Source organism: Phascolarctos cinereus, unplaced genomic scaffold (genome assembly GCF_003287225.1).
Source record: "Phascolarctos cinereus isolate Bilbo 61053 unplaced genomic scaffold, phaCin_HiC Scaffold_4;HRSCAF=312, whole genome shotgun sequence".
Lineage (NCBI taxonomy): Eukaryota > Metazoa > Chordata > Mammalia > Diprotodontia > Phascolarctidae > Phascolarctos > Phascolarctos cinereus.
This window is the reverse complement of record NW_027555847.1, coordinates 393,766,167-393,789,341: the sequence shown is the minus strand read 5'-3', so window position 1 is coordinate 393,789,341 and position 23,175 is coordinate 393,766,167. Positions and strand designations below refer to the sequence as shown.

The 23,175-nt window shown below is 40.0% G+C and overlaps 1 protein-coding gene across 1 annotated transcript in view; it reads left to right on the top strand.

Annotated features, from left to right (window-relative positions):
• SLC9A3 (solute carrier family 9 member A3) overlaps positions 1–23,175 on the top strand; it is a 117,250-nt gene that overhangs the window by 59,787 nt on the left and 34,288 nt on the right. Inside the window, 4 exon segments of the mRNA XM_020985668.2 lie at positions 11,348–11,386; positions 11,389–11,507; positions 16,710–16,788; positions 22,058–22,235. Of these exon segments, the coding sequence (XP_020841327.1) occupies positions 11,348–11,386; positions 11,389–11,507; positions 16,710–16,788; positions 22,058–22,235 (415 nt within the window).

Below are 23,175 nucleotides of genomic sequence, written 5' to 3'. Positions count from 1 at the left end.
GTTAGTAACTGCTCTTCCTGAACCATCCCTCTTTGTACAACTTCCATGATTATAGAAAATCATGCAGGGAAAAGAAAAACGAAACCTGTTCTGGAAAAGGCCAGGGACACTAACTGCCTAGTATAGCTAAATGATTATTTGAGGGAAAAAAACTCTCCACGGGAAGACTGTTGTCATTCTATTAAAAATTGGGAGAATGAATATATATATACATATAACATTTTCTTTTCAACTGTCCCACATTAGCCTGAATGTCTGAAATGATGGTGAAGCTGGGCATGTGTCTCAACACAGTTTGGGTCATTTTATTGTTCTTGTGCCTATCTCTCCTCTTTTACGAAGTGCCTCTCTCTATATTTCTGAATTAAATTATTATTTTCACGTGCAGACAGGGAAACAAGAACACAGGGATGCTAAATGAATCTCCCACAGTCTTTGAACAAATAACCTAAGGTCGGAACTCAGTCAGGCCTTCAATATTGAATACTTATCTAACCTAAGGAAAATAACAGTTGGCTGAAACTAAAACAATTAACATGTCATCAAGATTGTACGTTTAGCTTCTGGGAATTACGATGCGAAGTACAGGGCTCCCACTGTCCAAATTGGGAGCCAAAATAGTCAGTTGAGAGGTCTCAATCTAACATAGACTATCCACTCTTACTGACTCTCAACAAGTCTATGATTCCTTCAGATTCTGACAGAATGGTACAGCAATTATTTAAACATTTCTTTTTTTCCACACTTTTTATTTTTAAAAATAAGAGTGCCTCTTTTGTCCACTATTTGAACCCAAACACACAAAATTCATTTTCTTCTAGACATAAGTATTGGAAAAAAATTTTCAAGCTCCTACCTGATTTAAGTCCTGAATTGTGGAAGTAACATTATGAAGAATATCTTTTTTTCTAGGCCTTTATCATTCAAATCAGGAGCTAGAAATCTTCATTGCATTAAAGATGCATTGAAAGAGATGATCAAAGGTCCACATCAGACTGTGCATGCTTTGACAGATTGATATCATAACCTTGAATTGCATTTTAGTTAACATGAGACTTTGCCCTGAACACTGTGATCACACATATTGATACTCAGGCCCCCTTTGCTGGTTGGAATTAGTGAGGCCTCGGCACCCAAGAAACAAATTTTTAAAATCTATTTTTATTAGGTAGTAATCTGAAAAAATGATATGTGCCAACAGTTCAGTTCTTAGACTTTGGTACCATCCATTCATGTACCAATTTATTGTAGCCTATAAACAGCCAGCTCATAAGATCTCATTCCTGTGAACATATTATATTCGAGATGACAATTTCATCATCTTAGCAACTGAGACTGGCATTTTTTGTTTGCTTACAAAATTTTGGTACCATTGTGGCAGCTTTGCTTCCTGGGCTGTCTTTGCTCCACCCAGAGTCCTGATGGATGGTATACTCTAGGCTTACATGGTCTACAGGTAGTCATTGCTTCCTATCACTTGTATATTATGCCTCATTGCTTCAGTCTAGGACTCTGCACCTAAAAGAAAAAACAAAATGTTTGGATATTCTTATATAAAGATAATGCAGATGGCCCACAATTACTAGGCCATTTTTCTCAGTTTGCTTTTCCATTTATAGAGGATGAATTTGTGTGACTAGCAGGGCACATGGTGAATGGCTGAGGTTGAAGCACAGTCTGTGGTTGGCAATCAGAGCCGAGCTCATTGGCCCATATGAGAGTGAACTGGCATCTTGGCTGGGTTGGTATGGTGCTACTCTAAACAACTCCGCTAACCCACTGTTCTATCTTCTCATTCTAACTTCTGGGCCTATTGTTACCCATCTTCACATCAAGAGGCAACAGCTACTTATAGTTCCTGTTATTGGGACCAATAAACCAATTTATATTGAATATGATCATCATAATGGTGACCTTCCTGCTCCAGAAATTTCTTTGAATTCCCGGGAGAATTTTGCCCATTTCGTACATAGCTTCTGCATGCTTAGAGCAACTGGAACCTTCATAAAAAAATAGAGTATTTATTTGGTACTTTTGGTACTATTTATTGGAACAGACTACCTTTGTTCTCCAGTATCTGATTTATGAAGCTCATTTCCAAACTAAAGGTCTCCTAATTACTCCATGGTCAGAAGCTATCAAAGTGAAGGAAACTAGTCTGGACAAGAGAAGACCAAAAAAGTACTTGGCTGGGAGCTTGGAGTCCTACAAACTGAGACATAAGCATACGGCGATAGAATGAGTTACGAAATGAAAGGATCTAGCTAGAAGGTATCTTTAAGAGTAGTACAATAATAGTATTCACTTTTTGCCTCAGCTGAACTTTATGTTTATTCATTATATTAGCACAGTTTTATAGTGGCCAAGCACATTGCACTTATCACTAATTAAGATAGAAATCAACTAGTGATATAATAACTTTCTGAAAATACCACCATCTGAATTGATGACAAAACATGATGGCTCTCCAGTTTCATGTAACTTTTTTTTTGCTAGATTTATGATCATGATAGTGTAGGGTGCTTCCCAGAGGGAGTTTCCTCTACCAATGCAGAACAGCGAAAACTCTGCACCTTCTAATCTTAGAACATTATCTGGGGTCCCAAAAGGTGAAATAGTTGCTCATGGTCACACACTCAGCATATGTCAGAGATGGAACTTCAACCCATGCCTTCCTTGCTGTTGACTGTGTCTTCAGTCATCATCATCATTATCATCATCATCATCACTCAACAGATAATAAAAATATGTGAGGTAACACATTGAAAATTATGTAGTCTTTGCCCATTGCGTTTATGACCCTCTAAGACAATGGTACTGATCATGGGGTCTGTGAATTTCTTTTTAACAGTTTGATAACTATTTTAGCATAATTGTTTTTCTTTGTAATCCAATTTTTTTATTTTATGAATTCATGAACACTGCTCTGAGAAGAGGTCCACAGGCCACAGGCTTCATCAGCCTGCCCCAAGAATCCATGACAAAATGGTTAAATACTCCTGTTCTAAGAGAGGAGTGATAATTAGCACTGGCTGATGGTAGTCTTTGTTTCTATGAACCAGCCTGGTGTGTACTTTTATCTATTACTTGAATTATTTTATCTATTAATTGAATTAGGATTGTATTGGATTCTTTTTAAGTAAGAGAAGAACATGCTTACAGTGCTTTGGCCCCTAAGTCAGGCAGGGAAGGTAAGAGAAGGCACTGTTTTTCCTTCATACACTAATGTAATTAATGGTTTTTAGAAAAGTTAACCATAAAGGTCTCCTCTTTGCTTTCTACTAGCTCCTAGGTAACTACTCAAATAGAAACCTTTGACTCCAGTGTTAGGAATATTGCTATGAATATTTTGAATCCTTATGGGTGCATACCTGCCCTCTACTGGATGGAAACAAAGCAATTCCAAATAGTATTGACCCCTTCTCTGGTAATGGAAGCTGGAGTTGATGGGGGGAAAAAAAAAAGCAAGTCCCAAGTCCTCCCAAGCTCCCAATTCACCTGACAGATATCAGTGGTGGTTGTGTATGGATCATCAAACATTACTCATCAGATTGATTGGATAGCTCTCCTACATTAATTAGATGGGGTCATCCTCACTATATGAAATTTGAATTCTCTTAATTCAGCTGTCCCTTTCAGGGTAGCACTGTGGACGAATGTTCAACAAAGTAGACCGTGCCAAAGCTTTCTTTATTGGCATAAGCTACATGACTCTTCAGGTTGGCTTTATAAGATACAGACTTGAAAAACGCAGTGAGTTAACAGGATGTTGCATGGGTCCCATGCAGCTCTGAATCTCTGATGTTATGATGTGATCCAGTGATCTATCTATCTGCCTTGCACCCTACCACCAATTTTACTGATGTTTCTTATTACTGAACTGACTCATAATTTGACCAAATTGTCTGTTTTGTTTTTTGTCACGTAGCCTTCCTAAGGGGCACAACTATGGAGTGAGCAAAAGAACTCGAGTGTAACTAGGGAGAAAATGATAGGAGTCAACCAGTGTTTAAAGATTGACTAACCTTGAAAGGGAATTTGTATCTGAAATCCACTTGTGCTTGAAATCCAGGGAGGACAGGAAAGGTGTGAGAAATTTGCATTTTCAAATTCTACTGAAATTGAATATTGGAATTTGTAGATTACAGTGGTAAGATCTATGCTTCCCAAGTCTAAGAAGATTAATATGTAAACTTTTCACTTGAAAAGTAACTTGAAAATTAGTTGCTCTTTTAACTTCTGCCTATTTATGAAACAATGCGCGCTGTAGAAACAGCTGACAAGATGGCCCCTATGGTGTTGGCAATATCAACCACAGAGTCCTGGAGAAGTTAGTACCATATAGCACTAATAAGCTTTCCCAGCAAAGCCTGCCCCTCTCTCTCCTTAGGAATGACATGCCCATTGCAGAGACAAGATCTTGATTGCCAACCAATGTGGTCTCTGGTCTCCTACGTTGCTCTCCTCAGAGGTTGCACCTGGACAGAATGCCAGCTTAAGTTCACTGCTACTTGCCTATAGAGCCACTCATTCAAATGGCTGACCTCCCAGACTTCACACCTTGGCATGCACATTGTGCAGGAACTTTGAAGCATGCTGCGGGGGGGCCAGGAGCCAGTGATATTCTTCCCAACCCTCCCCAGCCCTTAGGGTTTTCTTCTTGTTTGATCTCCTACTTGTGGGTTAAAGAAGTGAGGTCACTGTCAGGTTAGAACATGCAGAAGTGAAAAACACCATAGCCCAGGAGCAGGCAACTGATTACATATATATTCCTAAGTAATTGCCCCGTAAAGTCATTGTGTTTGCATCCTACCACTATCCACCAAAATTTCCTTCCTTTTTTTCTCTTTTTCTCTCCCATCTTTGTTCTCTTTTATACACTCCTATTTTCTCACTCCTTTTCTCTTAGCCTTGCATAGGCAGAATGGCAGAAGAGATGATGGCTGAAGAGTGGGTTGGAGAAGGGATTTAGGAAAATTATTTTACATGTCATACCTTAATTTATAAGTATGTATGTAGATGCACAGGAACATGGAGCAAGTATGCACATACATTTTGCCTGACCACACAGATATGTGGACAGTGAGAATGTCAGATAGGGACTTCATTTCAACATATATTCTTAAACATATGTGCAAAATTCTGTGCTAGTCATTAAGGGGACATACCAAGTTTGGATATGATGTAAGTTCATCTATTTAGAGATGGGAGAAACCTTTGAGGTCATCTAGTCCAATGCTTTCATTTTCCAGACAAGGAAACTGAGGCCTGGAGATGCTAAGGTCACATCAATAGTAAATGCAAGAGACACAGTGTGAGTCATTTGACCTCAAATTGCTTTGTTCACTGTTCCTCCTGGGGGTTAAGACATAAACACAAACAACCATAATCCACAACATTGCATGCAAGTGCATTAGAGAGGAATACGGCAAAGTTCTATGTGAGGTCTGAGAGGGGAACAAAAGTAATATTTGTAACGTTTATGTTCGTTGGACCTAGATGATGTAGAGGGTACTAATTGCTGTCATTCGTGGAGGATCATAAGGATAACAGTTGGTAGCTTTAGCTTTTGATAAGATAGTAGAGGCAAACTCCTTTGGAAACTTTAATCCTCCCTTAAGAATTCACTAATCTTTCCAAATCTTTAAAAGCAAATTTTGGGGAGAAGCTGTTTCATACAAATTTGTGGGAATGTATTGTTGGAGGGTGAGGAGAGTGGTAGAGAAACACCCCTAAATTCAGCAATTGTAGATTCAAGGAATCCCATCCTGATGTGTTGAATGTGATAAAATGTAAATGCAAGCTCTTAAATTGTGTTCACATATACCAGGAATATCACAACCCAATAACATAAAGTATGTGGAAACTCCACATTTATACGAGGCTTCAGTGTTTGCAAAAGTCAGCAGGATGAAACAAAGGCTAAGAAAAGTTTAGTGACTTGCCCAGGTTACAGACTTGAATTCTGGCCTTTTGACTTTAACACTATTCTATTACATTATTTCCCAAGCCTTCGATACAGAAGTACAAGACAAAGACTCTGCCCTCAAGGAGTTTATAGTATAGCTGCAGAGGCAAAGTTAGCACAAGGATTAGAAAAGGATTAGAGAGCAATTAAGCACTTAACTGTGATAACATGTATACTACAAAGATGAGCAAAATTGTGGCCTCAGGAAGTAAGGAAAACCTTTATGGAGGAGGTGGGACACGAGATCCTTCTACCTTAATAGGAAGGCTGGAAGAATGGAAGGCAGTAGACAGACTCAAATTTGACAGAGGGGACACTGCCAATAGAGAGACACTTGTGGACTTTTCAGTAGGGAACTAACATTTTCCATGGGCTGGCCCTGTGCTTTCATTTGGAATAAAGAGCCCCTGTTGGAGAAAGGAAACTGCCAATGCAGGAAGAGCCATACCTGCTCTGTAATTTACAGGCTTGGGGAGTTTGGGTGAGGTACTTAGAAGGCTGGTGACTGGCCCAGGGTCATGTAGCCAGGAGGTGTCAGAGGCAAGATTTGTACTCTGAGCCCAGCTCTCTACCTGCCTCTTAACACGATGAAGGAAGATTGTGAGCATTCCTAGTCAAAGATTTGGAAGAAATCAACCCTTCACTTTATGAGAATCCGTCTCCCACCATCCAGCATTGTTCACTCTTTGCTTGAAGGCCTTCTCCACAGGGAGCCTGGCCAGGAGGTTTCAGTGAGAGGGAATGTACCACTTCTAGAGGCAGTTCATTCCATTTTGAGAGAGGTTTATTAGGACTTTTTTTTATACTTACCTCAAGCCTAAATTTGCTTCTTATCAATAACTGGCCTTTATATAGTGCTTTACAATCTGCAAAGCACTTTAGACACATTATTTTATTTGACAACAACCCTGTGAGGTTAGGTACTATAGGCAGAATTATCTTCATCTTATAACTAAGGAAACTGCTATTATATACCAGAGATGGTATTCAAACCCAGGTCTCCCTGTCTCCAAATCCAGCGTGTTCTCTACTGCCTGTTACTGACTCACGACTTTCCCCCATTGCTTTTAGCTCTGCCCTCAAGGATTGATTAGAACAGGTCTAACTCTTCTTCCACAATACTTGAATACTTTAAGATGGTAGCTATATATCTAAAGGCAGCTAGATGGCACAGTGAATAAAGTACCAGCCCTGGAGTCAGAAAGACCTGAGTTCAAATTTTGACTCAAACACTTACTAGCTGTGTGACCCTGGGTAAGTCACTTAACCCGAATTGCCTCAAAAAGGGGAGCAGTTACTATAACAACTATATATATATATATATATATATATATATATATATATATATAGTTACTATAACAACTATATGTATATATGTATGTATGTATGTATATGTATATGTATATGTATATGTGTATGTATGTATATAGTAGTTACGTAGTATATAGTAACTATATAGTATGTAGTAACTATATATAGTTATATAGTATATAGTAACTATATATCTATATATGGGTGAGAGAGAGAGAGAGAAAGAGAGAGAGAGAGAGAGAGAGAGAGAGAGAGAGAGAGAGAGAGAGAGAGAGAGAGAGAGAGAATATATTTGCTGGTCTTTTAAATGATGTTTAGATGGGGTGATGATGGATTCTAGTGGGTGAAGCTGTAAAGACTCTAGGAGCTGTGGTTTCATAAGATTTTAAGAGAAGTGGAGGAAAGAGAGAGAAAAAAACTGGGAGAACCAAGGATGTATTCATTAAAATGGTAAACTCAGCTAAAAAGCAGAGTACTGTGCCAACCACAGAGAAAAATATAGTCTGGGAATTTCTTTGAACAGAATCAGAATTCAGTTGTCTCTAATGAGATTATTTTCTACCTGAAGTGGAGGTAAACCTATAGCCCACATTGTTTGGTTTTTGCTTTTGTTTTATTGTTTTAATATTCTCTTGCCAGATACTTAGAGAAGCTGAGCGAGAGCTCAGCTTGAGTCAGCAAGGTCTGAGTGAAAGACAAGAAAAGACAATGGTCCAAGGACAGAGCCTTCTGGAGGAATGTAGTCACCGGGGTAGAGCAGGGAGGGTTTAGAAGAAGCAGGTTAATGCTTTAAGCCTTTGCCGAGCTGATTGAGTAACATGAGACTGTGTGCCTGTTACCTGATTTGTTTATATTTTGTGTTCTAGGGTTCCCTTGCACTTTAGTAACAATGGCTTGTGCAGCGGAGTGACTGTAATAGCTCACATTTCTAGAGCACTGCACGTTTTATGAATATGTTCTTCACACCCATCCTGTGAGGGATACACACACACACACACACACACACACACACACCCTAGTCAGTGCTGTTGCCGAAATTCAGATTGATTCAGCAAATAGTTGTTCAACCCTTACCATGTGCCAGATACTGTGCTAGGTGGCACGGCTATAAAAATAAAAACAGTCTCTGTCCTTGAGAAGTGTTTGGGAGAAATACTGGAATTGATAAGCATTTGTTTTTAGTCATTTCAGTCATATCCAACTCTTTGTGACCTCATTTGGGGTTTTCTTGGTAAAAATACTGGAATGGTTTGCCATTTCCTTCTCTAGCTCATTTTACAGATAAGGAAACTGAGGCAGACAGATGTTAAATGACTTGCCCAGGGTCACACAGCTAGTGAGTGTCTGAGGCCAGATTTGAACTTAGTTCTTCCTGACTGTAGACCCAGTGCTCTATCCACTGCGCTACATTTACAAACAAATATAACATAAGGTAAATGTGGGGAGGGAAAGCACACCAGCAACTGGGAGTTATTGGAGTGGACTTTGAGGAAGCAGCACCTGAGCTGAGTGCTGAAGGAAGAAGATGACCCTGAAAGGTGGAGATGAGGGGGAATAGGGAAATGACTTGCACAAATGTGTAAAAACAAAGGATGGAATGTTGAGTAGGGAGACCTGAAAAGATGTCTGATGGGCCATTTATGTTACAGGACTAGAGCAGAGGAGAAAGGCTGGGGCTGGAGCTCTAGGGCTGAACATAATACATATATATATATATATATGACCGAACATATATACATATTCATATAAATATATATGCATGTATAATACATGTATGTGTATTTGTGTAAATGTATGTATACATTCAATCCTGTATGGAATACATATACATAAAATATACATACATACATATGCATGTGTGTGTAGATAGATAGATAGATAGATAGATAGATAGATAGATAGATAGATAGATAGATAGATAAAAGCAGCAAGGTGGTATAATGCCAGACCTGGAATCAGGAAGACTTATTTTCCTGAGTTCAAATTTGGCCTCAAGCACTTATTATCTGTGTGACCCTGAGCAAGTCACTTAACCCTGTTTGCCTCAGTGCCTCATCTGTAAAAATGAGCTGGAGAAGGAAATGGCAAACTACTCCAGTATCCAATTGCCAAGAAAACCCCAAATGGGATCATGAAAAGTCAGACACAGCCGAAAAACAACTCAACAACAACAACAACAACAACAAGATAGACAGGTAGATGGGTAAATAGATGGATGAATGATGGATGGATAGAGAGATACATGGATGGATGAATAATAAATTAATGGGATGGATAGATACTTGGATGGATGAATAGATAGATTGGTGAATGAATGGAAAGTTTGATAGATACATGGATGGATGACTAGATAGACTGATGGATAGATAGATAGCTACATGGATGGATTGATGGATAGATGGATACATACATACATGGATGTATGAATAGATAGACATAGAGATGGATGAATAGATAGATTGATGGATGGTTGGATAAATAAATAAATACACAGATGGATAGATAGATGGATAGATGGATAGATAAATAGATACATATGGATAGATGGATTGATGGATGGATGATAAATACATACACAGATAGATAAATCAGTAGATAGATAGATAGATAGATAGATAGATAGATAGATAGATAGATGAACCCCAGTCTTCTGACTCCAAGACGCGGTGCCTTTTTCACTATATCACTCTACCATTCCTAAACTAACTTGTGAACTAACTGAATATGGTGTCAATAGACAAAGTTGAAAAGATAGACTACTGAAAAAGACAATTGGCCAAAATGTGAATGCTCAAATTATAGCTTTTGAAACAGGACCATCCATTAATCTCTTGCATAGTAATAGTGGGAAATTACCTTGCAGAATGGTGGTGGGAACAAGTGATGGTAACCTTCTGTTTGGGCCTGCTCCAAACGCCAGTTTCATCACATGTTCAGTGCTATAGAATAAAGCAACTCCACTCAGAAAATCCTTGTAGAAAGGATTAGAACCCTTGTAGGAGAAGACTGAGCGTCATATAACTAACATTACCTTGGGAATAAGGTGGCTTTTCCAAACGGTTTCTATGCTTGTAAATTACTAATGAGATGAGCCTGATATAGAGGGTTGTTCAGATAGCTAGAAAAATGACTCATAGTTGATATCTTACAAAGAAAACATGCCTAGGTAGAGGTTGGTTCATAGTCAAATAAGTTTGTGTAGCCAAATTGCGTATTTCTTTAAATTTCATTCATAAACCTGGTTGCTTGACTGGCTTATGTGATGGAACTGTACAGTCCAGGTATAAGATCTTCAATAAAACTGGTACTAGAGAAAAGAGGAGGAGCTAGGAAAGAGAACAGGACAGACTCCCAGAGCCAGATCTATCAACCACTCATCCAGCAACCAATCTGTGACAAATTCTTACTGGTCCATAAAACTTTTACTTAACAAAGACATTATTTCATAGTGAATTATTTCTTAACGAAATACAGGGACAAATAGTGTGATAGAATGCTGCTCTTGGAACCAGATTCCACTTCAGACATTAACTGTGTGACTCTGGGCAAGTCTTTTCACCCCTTGTAGGTTTGGTTGCCTCCTCTGTGACATGAAGGGGTTGTTCTAAATGGCCCCCAACTAAGTCCCTTCTAGTTCTAAATCTGTGATCCTGTGAACCTGTGAAATGCCCCCACTCCAAGGAGCCTTCCTCTCCCCCGGTGCCTGTTTCATAGACTTTTCGCTACAAGGCTGTCACAAGGCAGAATGGTCCATCCGCCAAAAGCAAAGAATTGAAGTATTTTTTTTTCAGTACTCTGATTAGTTTGACTTTGGACAACTGTTGCCTTTCACTCAGGAGTCTGATCACTGGAAATGTCTTGAGGATCTAATAGCTAGCTGTGAGAACACCCACAGGTCTGAAATGGGACCTGAATTATTTTGCCACTTCATCTGAGAGGTTATCTTGAGGAATCCACAGTTCTTTATGTGACTAATTTCCCCTGGAGCTGACCACTGCTGGATTTGCTCCAGGGATGCTTGTGGGTAGCGCTTTCCCATGTGGCTTGTCGCTTGCTTTGTTTTCCTAGGAGAACTCAGTATTGGATTGCTGGATTTCCTCTTGTTTGGCAGTTGATAGCTGCAGTGGACCCTGTGGCCGTCCTGGCTGTTTTTGAAGAAGTCCATGTCAATGATGTCCTGTTTATCATCGTGTTTGGGGAGTCACTGCTGAATGATGCTGTCACCGTGGTAAGCAAGTGGTGGTGAGGGTTTGGTTTTTGGTAATTTCCTCCTCAAGCTTTGATGAAGCTTTTTTTTTCTTTTTTAAATATTGGGAACTCTAGGCAAAAATGATTCAATAGCTGTCAAACAGTTGAAAAGTTCTGCCAGTGCCTAGGAAGTACCCACTCCTTTGTCCTGTTTCCTTTCCCACCCTATGGGCCATGACAAGACTCTGCAACCAACCCCAGGATAAACTCGGTCTGATTCTCCCAAGTGGAAAACTGGACTGAAACTTAAATCTGTTCTATCTGCAGTATTCTCTTTACTTACGAAATTCATAATCTCATCAAGAAATGTTTCTGGCCTGTCTTGTTGTTAAATCTGATAGCTCTCCAGACCCCTTGCATTTTACTGACTCTCCTACTTGCTATGTTACTTAATATTTTTGCCCACATTAAATGTCCATTTAAGCAGCTGTTAGTCTTCCTGCTGCTTTCTGTCTTAACTAGTAAACTAAGGAGCCCTTTGGGGGCAGGGAAGGGAATGAGGAAAAGAGGAGAAGCCACACGTGTGATTTCATCAGTGCAAAGTCCTAGGGAGTAAACTCCCAAAGCAAATCAGCACCTGATCTGTAAGTTCCCTGGAGGCCATCAGAAGCTAAGTGAATTGTCCAGGGTCATGCAGCCTGTTGTGTGTCAGGCTGGACTAGAATCCAAATCTTTCTGATTCCAAGTCTGGCTGGCTCTTGATCCACTACACCTTACTGTCTCTCTCACCAGTTTTTTTTTTATTGTTATTCAGTTGTATCCAACTCTTCATAGCCCCTTTTGGGGTTTTCTTGGCAAAGATATTGGAGTGGTTGGCCATTTCTGTCTCAAGCTCATTTTACAAATGAGGAAACTGAGGCAAGCAGGGTTAAGTGACTCAGGGTCACACAGTTAGTGCCTGAGGCCAGATTTGAACTCAGGTCTTCCTGACTTCAGACCCAGTGCTCTATCCACTGTGCCCCACTGACCAGTTTTACCTTCTCCTAATTCAAAATTGCAAACATTTTAAAATGATGTTTCTTCCATTAGTTCTTTTCAAACTCACAGTTACACATAGTCCCCACTTCCATATTTCTCCCTACTTAATCACTGTTACTGAGAGAAGTAGTTCTCAAATTTTTTGCTCCGCAGCCCAATCAGTGGAGTAAAAGACCCCACAGATCATTTACCCCATCTACTCCTGCTTATTACTGCATGAAAGTCCCATTGGATTTGAGGAAGGAGGAGTCATGATATTTCTCCAAAGGGAATTTCACCAAATTTCACCAAAGGAATTATTTCTGGATTTTAATTAATATGATAAGTAAATGACAGATTTCTGCTCAAAATAAAAAAAAAGAGATTGTTATGGTGTAAACATCAAAAGTACCACAGTCCATCTCACAGGATAACTGGAAGGCTTTTGAAGGTGATCAAGGGTCTCTTAGACAACTTTAGAAATATACTTTGTGAGCCTAGAGTACTTCGAGGGCAGGATGGATGCAAAGCATTATGATAACACAAGAGGATTTATTAGCCTTTTTTAACCAAGGAACACATTTGTTTCCCTGCCATGGGAAACAAGATCTCTCTTCAGTGCTTTCCAGGATTCTCTTCTTGGTCAGGCTTATATCCCAGGAAAGAAGAAAAGGAATTGGCCAATTTTCCCAACTCTTAGAATAACTTGTTGATAAATCTCCTTTTAACTGTGATATAGCAGATTTAGACTCAAAGGACCTAGGTTCAAATCTCAGCTTTGCTACTTATAACTTGTTATGTGGTCTTGGGCAAATAACTCATTGAGCCTCAGTTTCTTCATCTGTAAAATGAAGGGCTTAGACTTAGGGGTGAGGAACCTGTGGCCCTCGAGGTCCTCAAGTGTAGCCCTGTGACTGAATCCAAACTTCACAGAACAAATCCCCTTCATAAAAGGATTTGTTCTGTAAAACTTGGACTCAATCTAAAGGCCACACCCAAGGACCTAGAAGGCTACATGTGGCCTTGAGGCTGCAGGTTCCCCACCTGTGGCTTGATTCTAAATCTCGATGGTCATTTCTAGTCCTAAATCATCTGAAACTATATGATTGTGACAGTGTGCTGAAAAAATCGTGGTACAGAATTGCTAGCAAATTGTACCCATGCCTTCACCTTGTAGAATATGACCTTGGAAAGTCACTTTCTGGTCTTCATTCTCCTCATTTGTAAAATGAGGTGGTTAGATGAGAGAGACAGACAGGCAGAGAGAGAGAGACAGAGACAGAGAGAGAGAGAGAGAGAGAGAGAGAGAGAGAGAGAGAGAGAGAGAGAGAGACAGAAAGAGAGAAATGATTTTTTTTTCCTCTGGAATAGAGACCCAGTGCTCTCCTTAGTCAATCATTCCCACTTTTTAGAGTGTTCTATTATTAGATCTGATAGCTTTTCAGACACTCTGCATTATGCTGTTTACTGATTTACTGAAAAAGGATAATAAATCCTTGGGGATTAACACAGCAATTTTTTTCTCCCAAAGTTCTCAATTGTTTATTTGATTGTGCAATGTGTCCTCCCTCTTCTAAAGTACTATACACACAAAATCTTGACTCACCTTTTTTGAGAATTTCACAACTCTTGACATAATTGGTCAAGGTGTTAAAAAATTGATGTTGGGAATTAGTGACCTACAAACAGGAGTATTACAGTTATGTCAGCATCAAGTAGAAGTGCTGGCTGCTTCTACCTCCATCACCTCCTACATGTGCTCACACACACACACACACACACACACACACGTGTGTGTGTGTGTGTGTGTGTGTGTGTGTGTGTAATTTGTGTAATAGATCTCCCTACCATTGCATACTTGTTTGGAGAATTAAAACTCCCCAGAATCCCAGTAATCTTAAAGGTGAGGAGGGAAGGTAATGCAGGTGGGGGGCAGGGTGGAGAACAACAGCTACCCAGTTCATGTAGGTCTGGGGTGCCCAGCTTGCATAGTTCTGATGCTACCATCTATTAGGCTGCCCAGGTGGCAGGAAGGAATAACACAGAAAGTAGCATCTGACCTATATTTAGAGTTATAAGTGAACAGGCTACGTATGCACTAGTTGCATTAAGCAAAAGAATTATGAAAATCAAATAACACTGCTTGATATTACACTAGCATTATCCATTTTCTTATAATACGAACCTGGTTTTGGCCATTGCCTTTTCATAAAGTAGAAGCTAAAACAACCCGAAAGACCCAGCACCACTCACTTTTTTTGTGGAGTATGAACAAGGTGCATTTCTATCTAGCCATAGAAATCTAACCAAAAGGCACTCATGTACAAAAGTAAAGTCAAGGTGATGATACTAAATATGATTACTTCTCCATTTCTAAAAGGCCTTTCTCTAAAAAGGCTATTTCCTTTAATAAATGAATGCTCTAATTTATTGATCACCATTAGAAGTTTGAGGGGTAAAAATGGATCCATTTCTCCATAAGAAAATTGTCCTTGTCCTGTTTAGTTTTGCTTACCTAATCAGAAAAAAATAAATCAGGACTTGAACATCCATATTTGGTTCCTAGAATATTCTCAGTGGTGATACTTTGGGAATCAATAAGATGAATGATCGCTAACCCTAGTTCCACTGGTACAGCTCCATCACTATTTTTTGTTTGCTTCTATAATTACTAAACTACCAAAAGCAGCTCAACATTTCATTTATCTTGAAGTAGTTTCAATTATTTAGTAGATGAGAATTCACCCTTCTTTTATGTGACCTACATTTCCAAAAAGAAAAATGGGGCTGCTAAAAAAAAAATCTGCTCTTTTAATCCCATTTAATATCTTTATAAAATAAAATAATTCCTATTTCATCCCTACAGCTTAGCCAACAGAATTTAGCAAGAATGAAATCTGTTTTTGAGACTCGTTTTCATCACACCTTTAGATAACTTCCAGATATTCACATCAATTCTCTTTTTCTAGCACAACGATCACTGGGTCCTGGGTCTAGATTATAGAGGGACAAGGCACCACACTGTGACACAGTGGGGATAGGGGCTCCATCTTGAGTCAAAGGACTTGGGTTTGAGTCCTTGCACTGCTATAAGCTGCCCCTCTGACTTTGGGCCTCAGTTTCTTCATCTGTAAAATGATGGGCTTGATCTAGATGACCTTTCAAAGGTCCTTTCAGTTCTACACCTATGATCCTAGGTCTCTGTCTATACCACAAGACAGAGATGTTTTGAAATTTAGTGGAGCCATTTACCAGATTGGAGAGTACAAGAGGGGAGTTCCTTGCTGCCTTCTTGTACTCTCCTCCCTAATAGTCATAGGTCTACCTAGAGCTGACTCCCAATAGGTGACAGTGGCATACTTGGGGGGGAGGGGGCAGAACCTTATGTCTCTCTTGTGCATACAGTCAATGGCTGGGGTGGGGGAGGCAAAAGTAACCTTCAGCGAGTGCTGGCCTGCTCCATATTGTTCCATCCCTAATGGCACCCCCTTTTCTGGGTTATGTAAATAAAACGTTATAGTGCTTTAGTGTTTGTGAGGTACTTTCTGGAAAAGGAATAGAAACTAGCATCATTTTAAAAGAACTCAGACACAGAAAACACAGCTGTCTATACAAGCTGTAGTGAGGAAAAGCAATTATCCAGGATCAAGTTTCTTAGCTTTTTATCTCAATGTCTTGATAGGATAATGTTTAAACATCAACACCCGCATAGACTGCAGGGGGTAAGAATCCCACAAGCCAGGAGTCAAAACAATACCAAGTCATTTAAAAGAAATAGGTGGGTTTGATAATCATGATTTATTGAATTATATGGTTTGTAATCCCTGTTTTGTTATGATAAGGAAATGTGCCAGATGTGCTCCTAACAGGTGATCTTACAGAAAGCCACAGCATGCATGTGGCACCCAATTCTGAATTTCACTATTTATTTGAAAAGATTTCAGTTCAGAATGTTCTTTCCTCCTCCCATTGAATAGACAATGTATTGCATTTCATCTTCCTCTCTTATTTTTGGCCTTTTTAATGTTGATTATTATTATTCCATGATGATTTTTCCTTCCAACAGTTTTGTTTCCAAACTAGACTGGTTCCTTTCTCCTCCTCCCCATCTCTGCTACAGTCCTACCTTCCACGACATGTAAAATCAGTGGCTATTAGTAGGAGAGAATCATTTGACGTCTGAGGCATGATGAACTCTTATTTGACTCACTTTCTCTCCTTTTAGGTCCTGTATAATGTTTTTGACTCTTTCGTGTCACTGGGTGCTGACAAAGTGACAGGAGCGGACTATGTGAAAGGCATAGGTGCGTAAATTGAGATATTTCCTAATCCTTTCTTCAGAACTTCATTAAGGGCTTGCGTAGCAACATTAAGATCTACAATTAGTGTCATTGATTCAGCAATTTTGTCAAAAACAATATTTTGCATGATTGTCTACATAGCAACAATAATACTTTACAGGGGTAAGTGAATATTTCTTTGGGTGGATCCATTTACATGCTAAAAAAATGATTCTACAGTCTCTCCTCCATAGGTCCTATAGTCTGTGGAAGCCGGGGTGCTGAAGTTGAAATGCTGAACAGTTAGCATAAGCAGTGGTCTACCAGTCCCCTTTATAAAGAATTTCCCCTTTAAAGTTTGAGTCTGCCTATTCCAAAATCATGTTCATCATCTTCCCCCAAACCTGCTTCTGTTCCTCATATTTCTGTGGGTTGTACCACCCTCTTCCCAGTCACCCAGGCCTAAAACCACAGAAGCATCTCTGACCACCTCACTCTTTATCATTCCTCAAATCCAGTCAGTTGCCAAGCCTTGGCTGGCTGTCTACGATCTCCTGCAACCATCCTTTCCTTTCCATTCCCATTGCTAAATGGTTCCTCACCTTAGTACATGGTCTTGCCACACTCACGTTTAGAAACCGTCAACAGCTGCCCATCTCCAACATAATCAACAAGAGCAGGAAGTATTTATTAAGAACCTGCTGTGCTGCAAATACAAATACAAAAGCGAGGCTGTACCAGCCTTCACAAAGTTTACATTCCTCTATGGGAGCACACGTTTGTCGTTAAATAAACCCAACACACCAAATAATTAAAGAGTGATTAGGGGTGGGGGAAAGTAACAGCTGGGGGAGTCAGGAGAGACCTCTTGAAAGAGATAGATACTTGAATTGAGCCTCTACAGAGTAAGTGGTTTCGAGGGAGAGAGGTGAGGAAGAAAAATATTCCAGGAATACAACGCCATGGAGACAGAAGATAGAATGTCTTGAGAGAGAGAAAGTTTGATGAACCATAGAATGTGTGATCTGGAGTAATGTAGAATAAGGCTAGAAAGGTAGAATAGAGCTAGACTATGAAGGCTTGAAATGACAGGCAAGAATTGGCATTTTATCCTGGTTGCATTAGGGGTTTCTTGAGCAGGGAAATGATATTGTCAGACCATCCTTTAGAAACGTCCATTCACAGCCACATGGAGGACAGATAGGAGAAAGGAAAGTCTGGGAGGAGACCATTTAGGAAGCAATTTCTGTAGTTTAGATGAGAAGTGGCAAGGTCCCGAACTAGCCTGGTTGTGGTCTAAGTAGAGAGAAGAGGACAGATACAAGAGATTTGCAGAAGGAAGAAATGGCAGAATTTGGCAATTGATTAGCTATGTGGGATGAGTAAAAAGGAGGAGTTGAAGATGACTTGCAGTGTTATTTAATTAGAAGAATGGTAAATCTCTCTGCATAAATAGGGAAATCAAGTTGAGCGAAGAGTTTAATAGAAAAGATAACGAGTTCCGTTTTGGACATATTGAGTTTAAGATGCCTAGAGGATTGCATTTCTATAAGTAAATGTAGGTCAGATTTCAGTGAGTATGGCAGGGGGTGGGGGAGAAGGGGAGGGGAGGTCATGCCAGTTGCTTAGAAAGAAAAGAGAAGGTTTGGAAGAACTATTGACAAATGAGATGTAGGTTCTTCAGGAAGAAGTGAAAGAATTGTTGTGCAGTACTGTGGACCCAGTTGGAGATGGGGAGTATATGTTTGTAGTGGATCCAGTCAGCACAGTGGTGTGATTTCCTCCAGCCATGTTTAGCAGCTCAGGATCAGAAGAAGAGAATGGGTATGGTAGAGATTATCCAGGATTAGAGTTTGGAAGGGGATGAATGTGGTAAGACACAGGAGCAAGAGATGTAATGGTAAAACTCGGTATAAAGTTGAGCTAATTAAATAAAGGGCCAAAGTTTTGCATGTAGGAAAGTGAGACCAGACTGAGGGTGATGGTCTGGGGGTAGAGTGACTGAAGGTTGTGTTGAATACAGAGAATGGTTTTAGGTACAGGGAGAGATGTCAGGACAGAGGTTGCTATCTGATGGATTTCAGTGATTTTTTGTAGTGGCCCATCACTTGTGGGTGATGATGAAGTCAAGGGTATGACCATCCATCCCCATGTACAGAATGGGAGACAATGATCATTTGCAGCAGAGGTGTCAAATGGGCCTTCTGACTAGATTTAAATCTAATTGGGAAATATTTAACAAAATAAATAAAAATATAGAACATAAATCATGTTAATATGTGGTTTTTCCAAGTAAATATACAGTGCTCAGGTTTTTGGTTTAGTGGCTTATTTGTATTTGAGTTTGATAGAATGGTTTAGGGAACTAATGAACTGAGAAACAAGGCTATTTTAGGGGATAGCAGAACAACAAACCCAAGCCGAGGTCCCGAAGTTCAAGAGCAGGGAATTGGGGTGGAGAGGAAGCCTGGGAGCAAGGTACTGAACTCCTTGAGAAAGAAGAAGAAATGATCTGGGGCTATGATAACAGCCTTGGGGTATTCAAATGGCCACTAGGATCTGGATAGGCTGATATATGCAGCTGGAGGAGAGATTGCTGAGTGTGAAGGTGTTAGTAGAAAAGACCTGGAGGTGGCCATGAGAAGAACAAGAAGCATACCTACTCCTTTCCTAACACAGTGTGTAAGGGGCATGAGAGAAGGTGCAATGGGCATTGGAGAGGGTGACTAGGGCTGTAGAGTTCCAGAGTTCACAATGGAAGGAACTACAAAGCATAATAGGGTGGAATAGGAATAGGGATGATGGGGATGAATACTCTTATATTGGTTGGTCATAGAGGGTTGAGATGTAGATTAATTTACCCTCTAATCAACAACCAGAACAGTTCTTCCCCAGGTCCCATCCCAAAGTTAAGTTGTTTCTCTCATCTGGTGGAATTGGTGAGAGGGTCACCAGAGATTCAGAGCATCCTTGTTCCTGGTGGTAAGAGATGGGCAGCAACAGGCAAGTGGTTGTCCCAGTGCAATGGATGGGATGATATGCTCCTTGTGCTGACATTTCCTATCCTTCACAATCTGTCCCCATACTACCTTTTCAGATTTATCTCCTGCCATTCCCTTTCACGCATTAAATACTGTACTGGAGTACTCCACCATCTGGACTACTTAGAATTACTTGGATATGGCCTGTGCTTTCCTGTCTTTACACCCTTGCTCTCATTAACCCCTATACCTGTAATGCCCATATTTCTTCTTCCTAATGAAAGAACACCCATCCTAAATTCTACCTTCTTCATGAAGACTCCCCTGGCCTCACCAGCCTGAAGGACACTTTCACTTTTTGCAATCAATTCAATTCAGCATACATTTATTAAGGACCTGGTTTGTGCTAGGTGCTGGGGACACAAAGAAGAAAAAAAAAGAGTCCATAACCTCCAGAATTTATATTCTTTTGGAGGGATACAACACAGACACAAATAACTAACCACACAGCCAATACAAAGTGATTTCAAGAGGCAAGGAGGGCTACAACTGAATTGACCTTAGCTGAGCTTTGAAGGAAGCTAGGACAGAGGTGAGGATGGAGTGCATTCTAAACATGGGAGTCCACCCATATTAAGTCTGAGAAGTGGGAAGGAGAATGTTCATGCACAGTGAATGGCTAGTAAGCCAATCTGACCAAACACAGCATATGTGAAGGAAAGTGAATAAAATAAAAACGGATCCATCGGTTAGAACCATATTGTGGATGGCTTTAGATGGCAGACTGAGAAGCTTGTAAGCTTGTATTTTATCTTGAAGACAATAGAAAGCCACTGAGGATTTCTTAGTAGTCATTGAGTTAACATTTGTCAGATAGGTTTGAATAATGTATTGGGAAGGGGAAAGACTGGAAACAGGGAGACAAATTAAGAAGCAATTACAGTAGTCTAGGCAAGAGGTAATAAAGGCTTGAGGTAGGATGGAGGCTGAGTGAATGAAGAGAAGGGAGCAGATGCAAGAGATATTGTGAAGGTAGAATCAACAAAATAGCATCTGGATGAGAGAGAGAGAGAGAAATACACATATATAGAAAGCTATCAATATCTATATCCATATGTATGTATTGATATAGATGTATATGAATAGAGATGACCATCAAACTGATGGATGCAGATGAGTTCACCATGGGAGAAAATGTGGAAAAAGAAGAAAAGAGGATCCTGCTTTGGGGAAACAAAAAGGATAATGATCCAGCAAAAGAGATCAAGAAGTTGTGGTCAGACTGGTGGGAGAACTTAGAAGACTGTTTCACATAAGAGAAAAATGTTCAGGAGGAAGGGATGGTCAACAGTGTAAAAAGCTTCAGAGAAGACAAGAAGGATGAAGACTGAGTAAAAGGTCATTGGATATAGCAGAAGAGTTTTTGTAACCTTTGAGAAAACATTTCTAGTCTAGTGGAGAGGGGGGTCAGAGGCCAGACTACAAGAAATTAAAAAGTGAACAAGAAATGAAGAAATGGAGGCAAATATTATGGAAGATCCTTCCTAGTAGTTTATTTGTGAAAGGGAGAAGAGATATAGCATAATCAGTTGAGAGGATGGCAAGATCAAGTGAAGGTTTTTTGTTAGGTTTTGTTGGGGGGGGGGTTCTGTCTGTATCCTCAGCATCTAATGCACAGCCTGGAACTTAGTAGGTGCTTAATAAATTCTTGTTGAAATTGAATTGAATCTTCATTCATAAAACTGTGTTGGCCCAACACAGTGAGAGCCCAAACTCACTCTTAGGAGTAACCTGCCCCTAAAATAGTCACTGCAAAAGGAAGTATTTCTCTACCCAGTGTTTAGAACATAATCATCTTCTGTTCTTTCTTAAAATGGTTGGCCATGGTGTTAGGTCATATAAGGAGAAAGTCTGAAATTTCCTGACTTGTCCTTCTGTCTGTGATGGGGGAAGGGGGGGGTGTTTTTTGAGGAACAAGCCAAGTCTCTAGAAGAAATATGAAAATGTGTTGGTCCTGATGGTTGACAATAAGAACTCCCCCCCTCCTCTTCTCTCCTGCCCTGGAAAATAGTAGCTGGAGCTTTAGCTGCTCACATATGAAATACAGTGCTGAGAAGCAGAGAATGCAGTCTCTTGTTTCCTAGTTTGTTGATTCCTCAGTAGGACGGGGTTACTGAGCAACAAATGACGAAAAAAATGATCATAAGAGACAGTGCTGTCACCCACGACACTGGGGCCCTGGGATGCCTGGAACAATGAGGCCATTCATTTTGTACCAAAGTCAGCGTTGTTGGTTCTTGTCTCTTTTGTAGTGTCTTTCTTTGTGGTGAGCTTGGGAGGCACACTCATTGGAGTTATCTTCGCCTTCTTTCTCTCTCTGGTGACTCGTTTCACCAAACATGTCCGGATCATTGAGCCAGCATTTGTGTTCATCATCTCCTACCTGTCCTACCTCACCTCTGAGATGCTTTCCCTCTCATCCATTCTTGCGTAAGTATCTCTTCCATAAGTGGACGATGCCACCTGCAAGAAAACAGTAAGGCTCCAAATCTTGTCTGAAAACGAATACAGAAGAGTGACGGGTGTTTTGGCCTTCATTTGGTTGGGTTAGTCATAGTCACTGGCAAGTATAGTATGTTCCAGAAGTAAAATCCTTTAGGAAGCCCATGACACCAAATAGCACGCAGTTGACATTCACTCAATAAAAAATGAAACATTCTTCTCCTTCTCTATGCATATACCACTACATTGCTCAAGAGAATGTAAAACGATCAGGACACAGTCTTCTCCATAGACATAAAGTGATCTCTTGGGTAAGATGTGGCCCACGGCCATATGTTGTAGGCCACATCTGCTAGCTTATAAAGAATCAAAGAGAAAAGAAAGGAGGGAAGAGTGGGCCGTGGTTCCTCATGTTGGACTTCCACAAATAAAATCAAAAGGATGGTGAAGCAATTGTCTGGCGAAAGAAGACAGAAACCAGGCTATTGGGGGAAAGTAGGTGCTTGTAGGCCTGAGTTATCTAGGTCATCTGTTTGTAATCTGATTGTTAAAGGATTCTCAATTCTCCTTCATCTGATTAGACACCGCCTTAAAGGATTAAAAAAATTCACTACAGAAACTAACATTCTAATTTAATTCATTTTATGTCCTTTATTTGAGGGACAAATAAGTCAAAAATTGTTTGAGGTATTTTACTGCCTTTCTATGGATGCGTTGTAGCTCTGGACTCTACAGCATTAATTGTTATGTAGCAACTAGAATAATGCCAGATGGAATCCTATTTACAAATAAAAATTGCTGAGATGCATACTTAGATATATTTATAGCTCTAATGATTTAAATTTAATGAAATAACATTTTAGAGGTACAAGGGACCTCAGATCATCGAGTACAGGGGTGGGGAACCTGTGGCCTCGAGGCTGCATGT